This window comes from Cydia splendana, chromosome 24 (genome assembly GCF_910591565.1).
Source record: "Cydia splendana chromosome 24, ilCydSple1.2, whole genome shotgun sequence".
NCBI classification, from domain to species: Eukaryota; Metazoa; Arthropoda; class Insecta; order Lepidoptera; family Tortricidae; genus Cydia; species Cydia splendana.
Window position 1 is genome coordinate 8742707 of NC_085983.1, and position 14269 is coordinate 8756975.

The 14269-nt window shown below is 37.8% G+C and overlaps 1 protein-coding gene across 1 annotated transcript; it reads left to right on the top strand.

Annotated features, from left to right (window-relative positions):
* The first annotated feature begins 4407 nt into the window (after positions 1–4407).
* On the top strand, positions 4408–13650 carry LOC134802381 (uncharacterized). The gene is made up of 6 exons (XM_063775017.1): positions 4408–4689; positions 5054–5221; positions 6061–6179; positions 6910–7162; positions 11090–11677; positions 13349–13650. The coding sequence occupies exons 1-6, from the start codon at positions 4537–4539 to the stop codon at positions 13469–13471; spliced, it is 1404 nt and encodes a 467-aa protein (XP_063631087.1). The 5' UTR covers positions 4408–4536; the 3' UTR covers positions 13472–13650.
* Positions 13651–14269: the final 619 nt, after the last annotated feature.

The following is a 14269-nucleotide window of genomic DNA, read 5'->3' on the forward strand; positions in this document are numbered from 1 at the left end:
CTTTTAAAAAGTTAAATGTCACTGAGATATTTTGCGAATTATAACCTTACCTACAAAAAACTTTCGCCGCATTTATCATTTATTACTAGATTCATCTATATTTTAGCCATTACTGTAATAACAAATTTGAAAACTAGATATGAGTGTGATCAAACTTCGAACAATACTTACTTAGAACTTCAATATTTAGTTTGCCAAAATGCGAACTTGGAATGGAATTAAATCCACTAATAAACACAGGTAATCAACCAAATAATGAGAAAAAGAGTCAACTTTCGTTCTCATACTCTAAACTGAACGCAAAATCTCTGTAACGTTCCCTGTATTTTATAAAATAACCAACCTAGTATGTATAATCAACTCTAATTTTAATGAAATTGTTACAGATTACTATAAAACTGTGCTAAATTTGAACAACAGACCACCATAAAAGCAATAGATATCCAGCTATGCCTATAACTGGACACCGGACTACAGGAATTTGCAACTTTGAAAATCAAACAATGTTAAATCATGAGAACACAGGCACTGGCAGTGCGCTGAAGAAGTATATCTTCACAAATCAAAATCATTTCCTAATCAGGAACACAACAGAAGTCACTTGCCAGCGACTATCAACCTTGCTGCTGCCGGACACTCAAACATTTCCACTTCTCTGCCGTTCCTGCAAACTTCCAACTACTGCCAGCGACGCCTCAGATTTGATCCACCTTCATAAATAAGTTCAACGGGCATTAAACATTAAAAGTGTACTGAAACCGCCGTTGTATAATAAGTTTAACTCAAAATATTGAAATATGATGGCAAAAGACTTACAAATTGATGTGGCACTATTGTATCATTACTATTTATAATAAACAATGCTAAACTTATTGTGTTTTTTACTACAATGAACCCTTTTTAGCTCTGTGTAAGTATCTTACATATTTCATATAAACAAAATTTGTATCAAAGCTATTGATAACAGTGAAAGCAAGCCACTAACTAAAATAAATTACTACACAAAATTGTCCTAAAATTGCAAGCTTTCAAGTTGAAGTCTGTCTAGAAAAAAAAACGTTCCAAAATCAAGTATGTACACACTGTATGTTCATACAATTTACCAAAAACAATTTCCTACGTTCTTACAACTGAAAAATATCCATCTGTGGCTAAATATCTAATATATTTTTAAACTAAAAGGTATTTTGAGTTAAAATTTTACACTTAACCAATACTTCTCAAATTTCTTAACAGTTTCTGCACAAGCTCAGTAGCTTTTCGAACTTGACCTAAAAGATCATTGATTTGACCTTAACAAAATGACTTACAACTCAATTGCAGTACTTATAAAGCTCTGCCCAAATATTTGTCTATAACTAACCAAGTTATACAACAAAATTAAAAAAATGCTTTTTAAGTCCTCAAAAATGCAAAATATCTTAGGTCTCAGTCTTTAGAGACTAGCTCATAAGCATAAAAAGTAGCAAAATGTACTAAAAGTTTGACACTTTCAACTTCCTGACAAAATGTCAGCACAAATTTTACTAACTGAAAATCAAAGCATTTCATTTACGGATTTCACCAGAAATTCTGAATTTCGTGCAGAACATTGGACAAAACTAACTGTAAAACAGCTAAAGCTTAACCTGGATGGTATCAAAGTGTGCAAAGCCAAAGCACAAGCTCAAAATTAATACTTAACCGTAAGTATTACAAAACTTTTCTCATCAATATGTAATGGCAATGATATAAACTGAATTTGATGGAAATAGTTAGCTTAAAACAAAAAGGGAATTACCTTTAATGGGCGCCATATTGTCACGTGGTTTTCCTAGCCCGGCTGGGGCTTTGCCCAGGGGAAACTCACGGACAATTAAGGTTACTAAATTAACCAATCTAAATCTTAACCAAAAACTCAAGCAGGTGCTTACACTTATTTCCATCAACTATTCAGGGGTTTCTAAAGGATGTCAAAATGAAATGTTAGTTTTGTGACACATAATTTATTTCTATTCTCACACTGAGGAAGTTGTTCTACAAGTAAATCATTTATTAAGCTAGCATTAAGCACCTTATTCTATAATGTCAGACGATAGAGCCGGGTCGTGCCAAAAATGGTTCTACAATGATTTACAAGCAGACCTATCTAAATTTGTTAGTACCTAATTTATCATTTGCCATCACATATGATTCTACTAAATTCTTTAACTTTAAATTTGGAAATGCTTCTAGGACGGAAGGAAAGCGTACACCAACCTCATAACAATATTGCACCGCGGAGCACCACAGAAAGCCAAAGCCCTCAGCTTGAAGGTGTCGTCTCCTCCACCCAGCAGAAAAGCGAAATTCTTATGGCGAACTGCTCACCAGACACACTTGAAGTTTTAGGAATATGGACAGACTTCCATACTCTGATATGCGAACTGATTTCACATACGTAGTAACATAAAAACGAAAACCCCAGTCAGCTGAAAGAAACAATTCAAGATTAATAACTAGAAGCATGTGCTCTGCTAACCTAAGAGACATTATATATTCTGAGTTTCTTACCAGCTGGAAATTCCTAGAGTGGATTCATCTCACAGCTGTAACTAACCCATCCCACCACATTGTTTCGCCAGCAGACTGGAAACAAAACGAATGGTCAAATAAGCAGGGACAAAGATTCAACAAGGAGTCAAACCTGAAGACAATTATATATTATCATATTCTACTTACTGTCTGTGGCAAAATAACTTCTGCATGAGCTTCCTAGCTCATGGATGCAGCGGCTGCTGCCTAACCAAGACTCGGATCGATGCTACCAGAGCATGATGTATTTAGCTTCACTTTCTAAATTAAAAGATGCCCATCCAGGGCAAAAGCCAACCAGGAAATGATCTCAACCTAACTGTCCCTGGGATAACACAATCAAAATAACAGTAACTAATGAAATTCATGGAATAATTTTTATATGTAAGTCCAACATATAGAAATAAATCATTTTTAATTATCTAAACATATTTCCACCTTTTTTTGTATTTAAAAATTAAGTTTTGATTTAAATATTTAATTAATATTATTCCATCATATTAGGATTTATTTTGAAGTAGCAACACCATCAGATTTAATTAGTTTCTAATTGGCCAAATGGCTGTCATTTGTTTTGTTGCTACATCAATGACTTCCTTGCCATTAAACAAAACTATAATATATTTGAGACAAACCTAAAAACGTTAAACTGAATTATACATGCAAAGTGCAGTGTCACAAACCCTTTCTATTTCAGGGCTCCATCGCCGGACTACGTTTGCCATATCTGCGGTAACGATTATGCCTCGCAAAGCAATTTGACGCGGCACCTCAACACTATTCATGGGAGAGGCAACACTAGCGTCTCCAACTCTACCAAAATGGTTTATAACAGTCAGACGAATATCTACATTAATATGTACAAGCCCAGATTTTACAATTAAGTACAGTCATTTTGGCGCTCACGCTGGCGCTGTATTTTGCATCATTGCTTGCTTGCATGCTTTCATTTTGATTAAATTAAGGAATTTTGCGTAAAAAAATATATTTGGTACATTTCTATGCGCACTTACTTTCATAGCAAATTTTAATTATATTAGTTAAATAATAATGTTTTCACCATACAATTGAAAAACATTATTTTGTATTAAGATTTGTAAAGTCAACAATTTTGTAATATACCTAAGTACTCACTTCAAGCAGCAAAATTTGGTTTGCTCTCGTACCTTGAAACGTACGCAACTTTTTAAAGAAGAGGTAGACAACAACTTTGCTTCCTTGTGTTACAAATAGGTAAATAATAAATTGCTAATTGTACTTACTTTTTAATAAACATTTCTAGCATCTTCCATTTGTTTGTGTTTTTTCTTTACCATTAATTTATTCACGCATGTTTTCCTACAACTTGTAACTTATCAGGAAGTATGTACAAGCATTAAGAAAAATATAATAAAAATATACCTACGTTGTCAAAGGCTCATCAATCTCATCATACAAATACATACACACCCTCGCACTGGAGAATAAAGTTTGGTGTCGATCACATATTATTATTATGATTTATGCTTCCATCGGATCGATAATTTTGACCTTGACCGGCTTGTTATGTTATGATTATATTTTATACGTATGCACAATTCGGGGAATTCTACGAAGTACGACAAAGTTCTCCATGCTGTTATATTGTTGCTGATATTTAATAACATACGCTAACACGTTGTCATAAGGTACACTTTATCATTCACTGTGTATGCGATGTGTTAAACGGTTAAGTATTCGCATTTCCATTCATTCAACAGTGTTGCTATACAAAAAATACGAGCATCCATGACCCAATAGACTAGAGTAGCGAAAGGTGGAGCTGGCCCAAAACCTTACTTTACTTGTGACAATAAAAAAAACATTCTGTCACACGAAATGTCATTGTCAAGAAAATTGTTTTACTTGCGCGTTATCGTTCCTGTGCACAAAAATATCAACAAAGTTGTTTTATAACTAAGAACCCGCATAGTATATCGCTAAATTGATGTTAGATCCTGCGCCATGAGTACAATTGGCATTGTACAAATACATGATTCGATAAATCGCGGCAGAGGTCACTATTGCCGCATTTGTTTTCGTTCTACAGTTGAGACGAAACTCGTCAAGCCTGTCCATTTGAAAAAGTTAATAAATAAATTGGCAATACATTTTAGGGTAAGTGTACTTGTTGTATAGATGCAGCTTTTTGTGATCAATTTAGAAAAAAGACGGAAAACATGAAGCGAGAACTTTTTTCGGAAAATGTGATATATAATCTCAAAATGCAGAGCTCTTAGTGCCACTTGCACCATTCACTAACCCGGGGTTAACTGGTCCCCCGCCGCGTCTGTCTGGTTGTGTGTTTGTATGTTCGCGATAAACTCAAAAACTATTGAACAGATTTTCATGCGGTTTTCACCAATCAGAGTGATTCTTGAGGAAGGTTTAGGTGTATACTTTTTTAAGGTTATGAGTAGCCCGTGAGAAGCCGGGGTGGGTCGCTAGTGTATAATAACATTAAGTACCACCTTGGTTTCAGGGGGGAATTCAAGTATGTGTCATATGCGAAGCCCTAGCACTATCAGCAGCGCGGTTCGTGAGAACCCTAGAGCTGGCCGCTCGAGTGAGCGATTTGGTCACAAACATGAGTGCAGCGCAGTGGAAGAATGTTCTCAATTGTGTGGCGGCACCGGATAAGTACCCTAAGGTAAATACCAGGCCAAGTGCGAGTCCGACTCGCGCATGAAGGTTATCAAGTTTTGTCTGCTCATTAGTCGCATAAAAATAAAAAATAAAATAATATAGCTTCTTTTGCGATACCTCCTCGTGTTGCATGCCACATAAACATTTATAAGGTATATATATATTAATAGTTTTCTTATGTTAAGTACATATTTTATTTTGGGATCCCCTTCTGGGTCTCCTCTAGTTTTAGCCATGCATCCCTATTTTGGGCTAAATAGTAGGCTTATGCCTGCTCGGTCACTACAGAGAGCGCTCCGCTCTCAGTCAAACATACTAGTTCGGTCTTTTAATTCCTTTAGTGCAGTTCGGTCATGAGAGCTGGAATGAATATGAATCGATTTTACAGTAGTTTTTTTTATATCTTTGGCAAATGTATTACAATTCAAGTTGTTACGATACTTTAAGACAGTTAAACATTAAAAAGCTTGACACAATAAAAAAAATATTTCATTTTCTTTCATACTTTCCAGGTTTAGGACTGTTTGCCACTCTTTTTGTCTCGTTCACACTCGTGCCAGCGTCATTGTGATCCATTTCATTCAGTCTATTTTCAGTTTCACTCATATCAAGCGCTCACCAATCCCACTGAACTAAAGGACCTAAAGACCGATTAAGAGCGTGCAAAAAGATTTAGTTCCTTTCATTCCTTTATGGGATTTCATTCTTAACAGTTCTTCGTTCATGACCGACACAAGCCTACTAAATAGCCTTTGCCTCATATATCATAAAATAACTAAATAAAACATGTACTTAGGACAACGTCAAGCACTTGAATGTCATCTTTAGTTTTTCCATTTTCAGGTGCTAAACGATGAAAGCGTCCCCCGACGAGCCCTGGAACTGGACGCGGCGCTGCGTGTGGTGCCGCGGTACGAGCTGCGCCGCACCGACACGCTGGTGGTGCCCTCACCGCCGCAACGGTCAGTCAGAGAACCTACTTGGCTAATCGAAATTTCGTTGTCTGCATCTCTATCCTACATATTCGAGCGATAATGAGGCAGATAACGAATATCTCAGGCCGCGGACTGGACGCACAGGACCGCTGCCGCCGCCGCTGTCGTCCAAAACAGATCAATTTTGATCGAGTCGCGCGAACCACCGCTCGCCAGCCACCGAGCGGCTCGATCAAGATGAATGAATGAATATTATTATTTCGTGTAACACATGTACACATATTTTTATTAGTAGAACTTACAAACTAAGGGGTTAGTAGTAAAATGTATATAGACGTGAATGAATCTTGCGGTCACCGCTTGCCGCACCGCTGGTCGCGTGCGTCCGATCCGCGGCTTTACCCACAGTCATTGTCTTGATCAACTTATAGTGTCCAGTAGCCCGATTCAGGTATATCCCCGATTCATTTTTAGGGTTCCGTACCCAAAGGGTAAAAACGGGACCCTATTACTAAGACTCCGCTGTCCGCATGTCACCAGGCTGTATGTCATGGACCGTATTTCTGTTGCCGCTATAACAACAAATACTAAAAACAGAATAAAATAAATATTTAAGTGGCGCCCATACCCATACAACAAACGTGATTTTTTTGCCGTTTTTTGCGTAATGCTACGGAACCCCTCGTGCACGAGTCCGACTCGCACTTGGCCAGTTTTTTTTAAATAATTTAGTAATGAAATAAATATAAATTCACAGACAAGACATGATGGTAGTTATGCAGCACGGAAACCCACCCATACCTACACCTACAGCGATGCCTACTCTGGCGCCCATGGTAATGGCTCCCGCGATGGCCCCCATGGCGCCCACGATGGCCCCCATGGCGCCCAGGAACCCGGCGCTCATGCCCACGACGCTGAGCGCCAAAACTAAGATCTCGGTGGACCCAGAGTTGCGGCATGTGCGCGTACTGAATAAGGAGACAAACCAGATCGTTTTACATCCTATGGTGAGTTTTACCACAGAATAAATAATAGTACTACCATTACAGAAAGGAAACTTCCTACAAAACCGAATCATGCTGTCCCTTTCCAATATATGGCACTATCCCTTTCGGCTATTTAGGGTTGTCAAAATCCAAGCCATTATCTTATCTGTGGTCGTGCACGCCAAGGGACGTCAAGTTGTGTCAACCCTAATAATTGCTCGGAGAAATGCTGAGCCGAACGGAGCCGAGTTTGCCCGAAGGGAGGAGTTTAGCACCCCTGGTTAATATACTGTTAGTCTGTTACAAATAATAAATAAATAAATAATAAATAAATAAATAAATAAATATTATAGGACATTTTTACACAAATTGACTAAGCCCCACGGTAAGCTCAAGAAGGCTTGTGTTGTGGGTACTCTGACAACGATATATATAATATATAAATACTTAAATATATAGAAAACAACCATAACTCAGGAACAAATATCTGCAAATAACACTTAACAAATAAAACTTAGGTAGTGTAATTCGCCAGTAAATGGCCGGTTTTAGAAACTGGCCGCCCTAAACTAAAAATGAATTCTATTCACCTATAAACAGAATTCATTTTAGTATAAAGTTTCTTTTTTTTTTATCTTTTTTTTTTTTAAGGGGTTTTGTCACGCAGTGACAATGTCACCCCCGTAATGAGATCTAATAGTAATAATGATGTAGTAGTGAAGTATTACCTACACCACTACATCACATATAAGTATAGTTTGCACATCAACCTGGCCCCAATTTCACCACGGTGACAGGTGCGACAATTGTAAAATCACTGTTGCTGACGTCACAGGCATCCATGGGCTACGGTTACCACTTACCATCGGGCGGGCCGTATTCCTGTTTGCCACCATCATTGTATTATTTAAAAAAGCTTTATTATATCGAAAAAAAACAGATATTTCTTTTGCGAAGTTTCTGACAATTGTCAAGATTTAGAAGAATTGTAGGTAATTCTTGACAGGTAATGAGTTATATGTCGGAATTTCGTGACAATTGTAGCGTTTCTTGTGACAATTGTCATAAACTTAGCAAGAGAAATATCTGTTTTTTTTCCGATATAATAAAGTTTTTTTAAATAAAACAATCATGGTGGCAAACAGGAATACGGCCCGCCCGATGGTAAGCGGTAACCGTAGCCCATGGATGCCTGTGACGTCAGCAACAGTGATGTTTTACAAATTGGAGCCTGGCCTCGTCTGATGGTGGCGATGCCAGGACGATGTTGCAACTACCTATGTTGGTAGATTTAATAAATGTCATGTCATTCCTCAGCGCCTCATTACGGACACATTCCATCAACACATGGTGAACATCTTCTATTTTATCGCACTCTTGGCAATTTGGTGAAGCCGCTAGTTTCATCAAGTGCTTGAATTTGTTTGACGGAATGTGCCCGGAACGAAGTCTGAGGAGTGATACTACCTGTTTCCTGCTAAGCTTTTTGTCAAACCAGGGGACCTGAGGGGGCTGACATTGAACTGTTCGGTACCAGATTCCTTTAGTGAGAGACCGCTTATCAAAGTATTCCCTCCACATCTGCCTGCAACTAATCCTAACTTTACCTAGTACTTCGCTGTGTACTGGTATACAACGGTATGGAATACCGTCGGTTATTGCAAGTTTTGCTGCTCGGTCAGCCTCCTCATTACCCATGATGCCAACATGAGAAGGTATCCACTGTACAATCACTTCCCTATTTAGTGTACGAAGTTTGTTGATGGATTCAAGGATGGTGTAGTCTATCGGATGCCCTCGACTGCTCGAGGGTAACCGAGCCAAATGAAAGGGCACTCCTTGCGTCTGACAAAATTACACATTTGTTATGGTCTATAGACTCTACATATGACAACGCTTCGGCTATGGCAATAAGTTCACAGTGCATAATAGATATATCAGCTTGTACATTAAACTTTCCCCGGAAATCCACCTGAGGGTCAAAAAAATCCGCCCCACATCCTTGTTTCTCCTTGGACCCATCAGTAAACAGCTTATAAAATGAGCTATACTTACTTTCTAAGAGATCATTACATAACCTATATAAATCTATTTGGTTCACATGTTTTTTGGCAGTCTCTAAACCCTCTATAAAAACCATGGACCTAGAATACTACGGACGTAGTTTTGCTAAGACAAAAACTGTGATTCCATCATCCACCAATTTCCTAGTATTTACGCGTGACACACACACATTGACAGTTATCTCAATGCCCTCATCCACCAATTTGCCGTCAGACGGATCGCAACGTCAGTGAAGTAAATTTGTCCAAGAAAAATGTAAAATATGCCGGCATGCGTAGTTAAATCCTGCAAGAATTGTACCGATCGAAAGAAAAAAATTGACGGAATTACTTTTCATAGCTAATTTTATCAATTATCACGGTATAGTACATAAAATCTCCATATTTCATTGTTTATAAATGCGAAACAGGAGTGTGACCAGTAAGTTGAATAGAGTAATTTCCCGAAAGTAGGGTAATTGATGCCCTTCTTATTAAATCATTATGTATATAAGAGATGAAAGAGATCATTTAGGATATTTAGGTAAATAGCTAAATTATTGATTTTGCATTTCAAACTAGGTCGGTATGGTAATTTCCCAATAATAAGGAGATTAAAGACGTTTACATGAATAATGTTTGATAGTTAACGTTAATTTGTTATGTAAGGTGAACATACTCATGGTGCTCGACGCGGTCCCAGTCCAGTAAATGTCATCTTGAAACTGAAGTCATTGTCAGTAGAGGTGACAGCAAGGTGTCATCTATTGGGCATTAACATGTCGAGCACTAGTACATTTACCTTATATTTATTTTTTGTTTAAAACCAGATATGTTACAAGTTAAATATCATTAGGTATTGAAAATAATATTTGCTCAAAGTAATTGTGCAACAATGAGCATTTGGGCATTTTCACTCAATTGAACACCTTAAACGGCCAGTTAGCAATCGTTTACAAGACTGACGGTCAATGTCAAATCCCATGCATTTTGTCAGGAATGTAACGGTTAGACGTTACTGAAACACGACTTAAGTCGCGCTTAACTTGTACAAGTTAAATGAAAATGACCATTTTCAAGACCTATAAAATCAGTTAGGTGCACACATTTTTATTGAGTAAAACTGTCCTATTTTAATATTTGAAAACAAGGACGATATTGAAATTAATTGTTTCATCGTTAGGGTAGAATTTGTGCTACATGGTATCACTCGTCTACACGCACACTTTCAAACCGTCCGCCATTGCAGTGTCACAGTTTGTCTTAAGTGACATTCCCTCTGTCAAATATATAACTCTATGATAAAAACATATATTATTTGATAAATCGTAGCACTTATCCAACTATTCATTGAGTACATAGGTAATTGCTCATGTGATTGTACTGGGAGGTTACAGAATTGGTTATAAGTTTCAATGAGTAGCGGCTTTTTCTTTATTCTCCAATACCTATTTTCACATGCCCTATTTAGTTCTTCTAACACATGTATTGTAGCATCATGTTCCAAGCATTTGCCTCTTAAATAAAACTTAGCCGCCAGGTATTTCCTCCTTACAAAGAGAGGCTGTATGCACAGCTCACTTTCCATGACATGTATTGGGGTACTTCTTATAAATCCGCCAATAACCCGCATTAAAGTTTCAATAACTGGCCAGCTTTCAATAACTGGCCAGGATACTAAAATGAATTATATTTATGGGTGAATAGATTTCATTTTTAGTTTAGGGCGGCCAGTTACTAAAACCGGCCAGTTATTGGCGAATTACCCTAATTAAAAGGAGGGAAATCTATCTCTAATTTAATTTATCGATATAGAAACTCCCTAATACCTGTCATTAAAATTTACCCCCTAGAATTCAATGTGCTGCTGCCTAAAAACTTCACAAATTACCTCCTCTATTTACAGGTCCAAGGCGTAGATGGGAACGTATATGTACCTTCACTACAACTCCAAATACTCGACAATGGCATACTGAGGAGCGCTCCAAACATTCAAAGTGTAATCCCAGCTTTAACCCCTGACAATGGACCATTAGAAGACCCCCTAAGCATTGAAAATAACCCCCCACAATTAACTCCAGCTAACCAAAGTTACTCACAACTCCGACACAGATTAACAACACAAGAACACAATAATGAGAATAAAGAGAAAAGCGAATATTACAACTTCTTAGTGTCCCAAATGGAGGAAAAGAAACAAAACTCAAATGTTGAAATAATCAAAATGAACGATTTGAATATCGTTCTTAACGTCGACGAGGGTGAAAGTAAGAAACGCAAGCGTAGCGGGGGTTCTATGGACAAAACTTTGAGTGAAGTCGAGTTGTTGTTAAGTGAGAACGCCCAAGGCGGGTGTGAGATTAAGTATGAGATAGTAGATGATGATGATGATGTTACGAAGGATAAAGTGGATGCTTCGAGTAGGCCGGTTTTGAAGACGGATCGGACGGTGGATTGGGAGGATAAAATACCCATGGACGTGATTTCTTTTATTGTAAGTTTCCACCTTTCCTGTTTATTCTATCTTTAGACCTATTCCAGAGTATTTCTGTTTTATTTATATAGTTCGTTTTTTTAGCATTAGAAATAAGGTAAACAATCTTGATGTGTCTTTTAATTGAAAAACACAGTCTAAAAATAAGTTACGGCAAATATGTAACAATTATGAATCTAATACGTTCATTTATATTCTTCTGCTTTCATAAGTAATAGTTATTGATTTTTAAAAAGCGTTTTTCAATTAATAGACATGTCAAGATTGCTTACCTTTCAAGTTCTTTCTAATGCTAAAAAAAACGAACTATAGGCACAGAATAATTAATAGTACTACCGTACAGAAAGGAAACTTCCTACAAAAACGAAGTTTGACAGCGGTTCAGGGTCGAATCATGCTGGCCCTTTCTAATATATGACACTATCCCTTTCGGCTATTTAGGGTTGTCAAAAATCAAGTGATTATCTTATCTGTGGTCGTGCACGCAAAAGGAAGTCAAGTGGTGCCAACCCTAATAATTGCTCGGAGCAATGCTGAGCCGAGCGGAGCCGAATTTGACCGAAGTCAGGAGTTTCGCACCCCTGCTATAGGTATTCTGGAAATAAATTCTCTTCTAGAGTATTCACCCTATTACTATAGATGCAATACGCCTAAAAAGGCTGCTATTGAACGAGAAAGTTTAATGTATAGACGGTCAAGCAAATCTTTGTCAGTAGAAAAAGGCGCGAAATTCAAATTTTCTATCAGACGATATCCCTTCGCGCCTACATTTTTCAAATTTGCCGCCTTTTTCTACTGACAAGATCTGCTTGACCATCTATGATTACTTGTTTTTAGGGTTTCGTACCCAAAAGGTAAAAACGGGACCCTATTAGTAAGACTCCGCTGTCCGTCTGTCGGTCTGTCCGTCCATCTGTCTGTCACCAGGCTGCATCTCATGAACCGTGATAGCTAGGCAGTTGAAATTTTCACAGATAATGTATTTTGGTTGCCGCTATAACAACGAATACTAAAAACAGAATATTATAAATATTTCAGCAGGGCTCCCATACAACAAATGTGATATTTTTGCCGTTTTTTGCGTAATGGTACGGAACCCTTCGTGCGCGAGTCCGACTCGCACTTGGCCGGTTTTTTTATAGTCAGTTTTTTATGCAAGTAACTATATGTATAGACTGAGGCCCGGTGGCAAATTCATCGAATAAGGGCAATGGGTGCTAGTGTGTTCACCTCCTTACGGCCTCATTGGGGCCCCACTCGGCCCAGGAGCGAGAGGGGAAACAAGGTCTTATTGGCATTACATTAGTTTCCTAACGATGTTTTCCTTCAACGAAAAGCGACTGTTAAGGCTCCTCTTCACGCTGGGCCAACGTCAACGCCAACGAGGGACGCATTTATGCGTTAGAGGGAGCAAGTGATATTGCTATCTCATTCTACCGCATGGCTGCGTCCCTCGTTGGCGTTGGCGTTGGCCCAACGTGAAGAGGAGCCATTAAATACCAAATGATATTTCGTATATAAGTTCCGAAAAACTCATTGGTACGAGCCGGGGTTTGAACTGGTGACCTCTGGATTGAAAGTCGCACGCTCTTACCGCTAGGCCACCAGCGATTTTTGATTTGTTTATTTCAACTCTTAGGCTTGTTTATTTATTATTATTGGGATTTTCAGGACGCAACAGACCCAAACCCCGAGGAGCGAATAATGCAGCCGCCCCCCATGGGGGTTATATCTGACGTCCGCTCCGTTCCTAACGACTTTACCGAACCCATCGAGTGCATCGACCTATGTTGACGTGTATACTCGTCCACTTTAACCACAGAGTATAACAAGACGCCGGGAGCGAGGAATCAGCTGCCCCTATGGGGGTAGAGATCATAAGAGCTCTATGTGTCAAAAACACACATGTATGTGTGTGTGTTGTTTAGGTTATTGTAATATGAAGAACTGTTTTACCTACTAGATGTATAAGTATTGTTTATCATAACTATCATAAGATTTAATAAAATTAAGATCTATGAAAGTATTTTTTTTATTCATAGTTATAAATCATATACATAGAAAAAAACTTTTCAAATAAATGAAATCGACGCCTTGTATTGACTCATCGGTTTGCCAGACTATAAACAATGATAAAGTCTGTCAAGCCATTTCCGTCAGTAGAAAAAAGCGGTACATTTAAAAAATGTATAGTTCGTTTTTTTAGCATTAGAAATAAGGTAAACAATCTTGATATGTCTTTTAATTGAAAAACACATTTTAAAAATAAGTTACGGCAAATATGTAACAATTGTGAATCTAATACGATCATTTATATTCTTCTGCTTTCATAAGTAATAGTTACTGATTTTTAAAAAGCGTTTTTCAATTAAAAGACATGTCAAGATCGCTTACCTTCTTTGAAGTTCTTTCTAATGCTAAAAAAAACGAACTATAGGCGTGAAGGGCTATCGCTCCATAGAAAATGTTTATTTCGCGCCTTTTACTACTGACAAAGTTGTTTGACAGGCTATAATTATTATACTTTCGGCTGCTGCGCAAAAAAAACAATATGCAATAACAAAACGCAACCCAAAAATCGCAAAAAAAAAA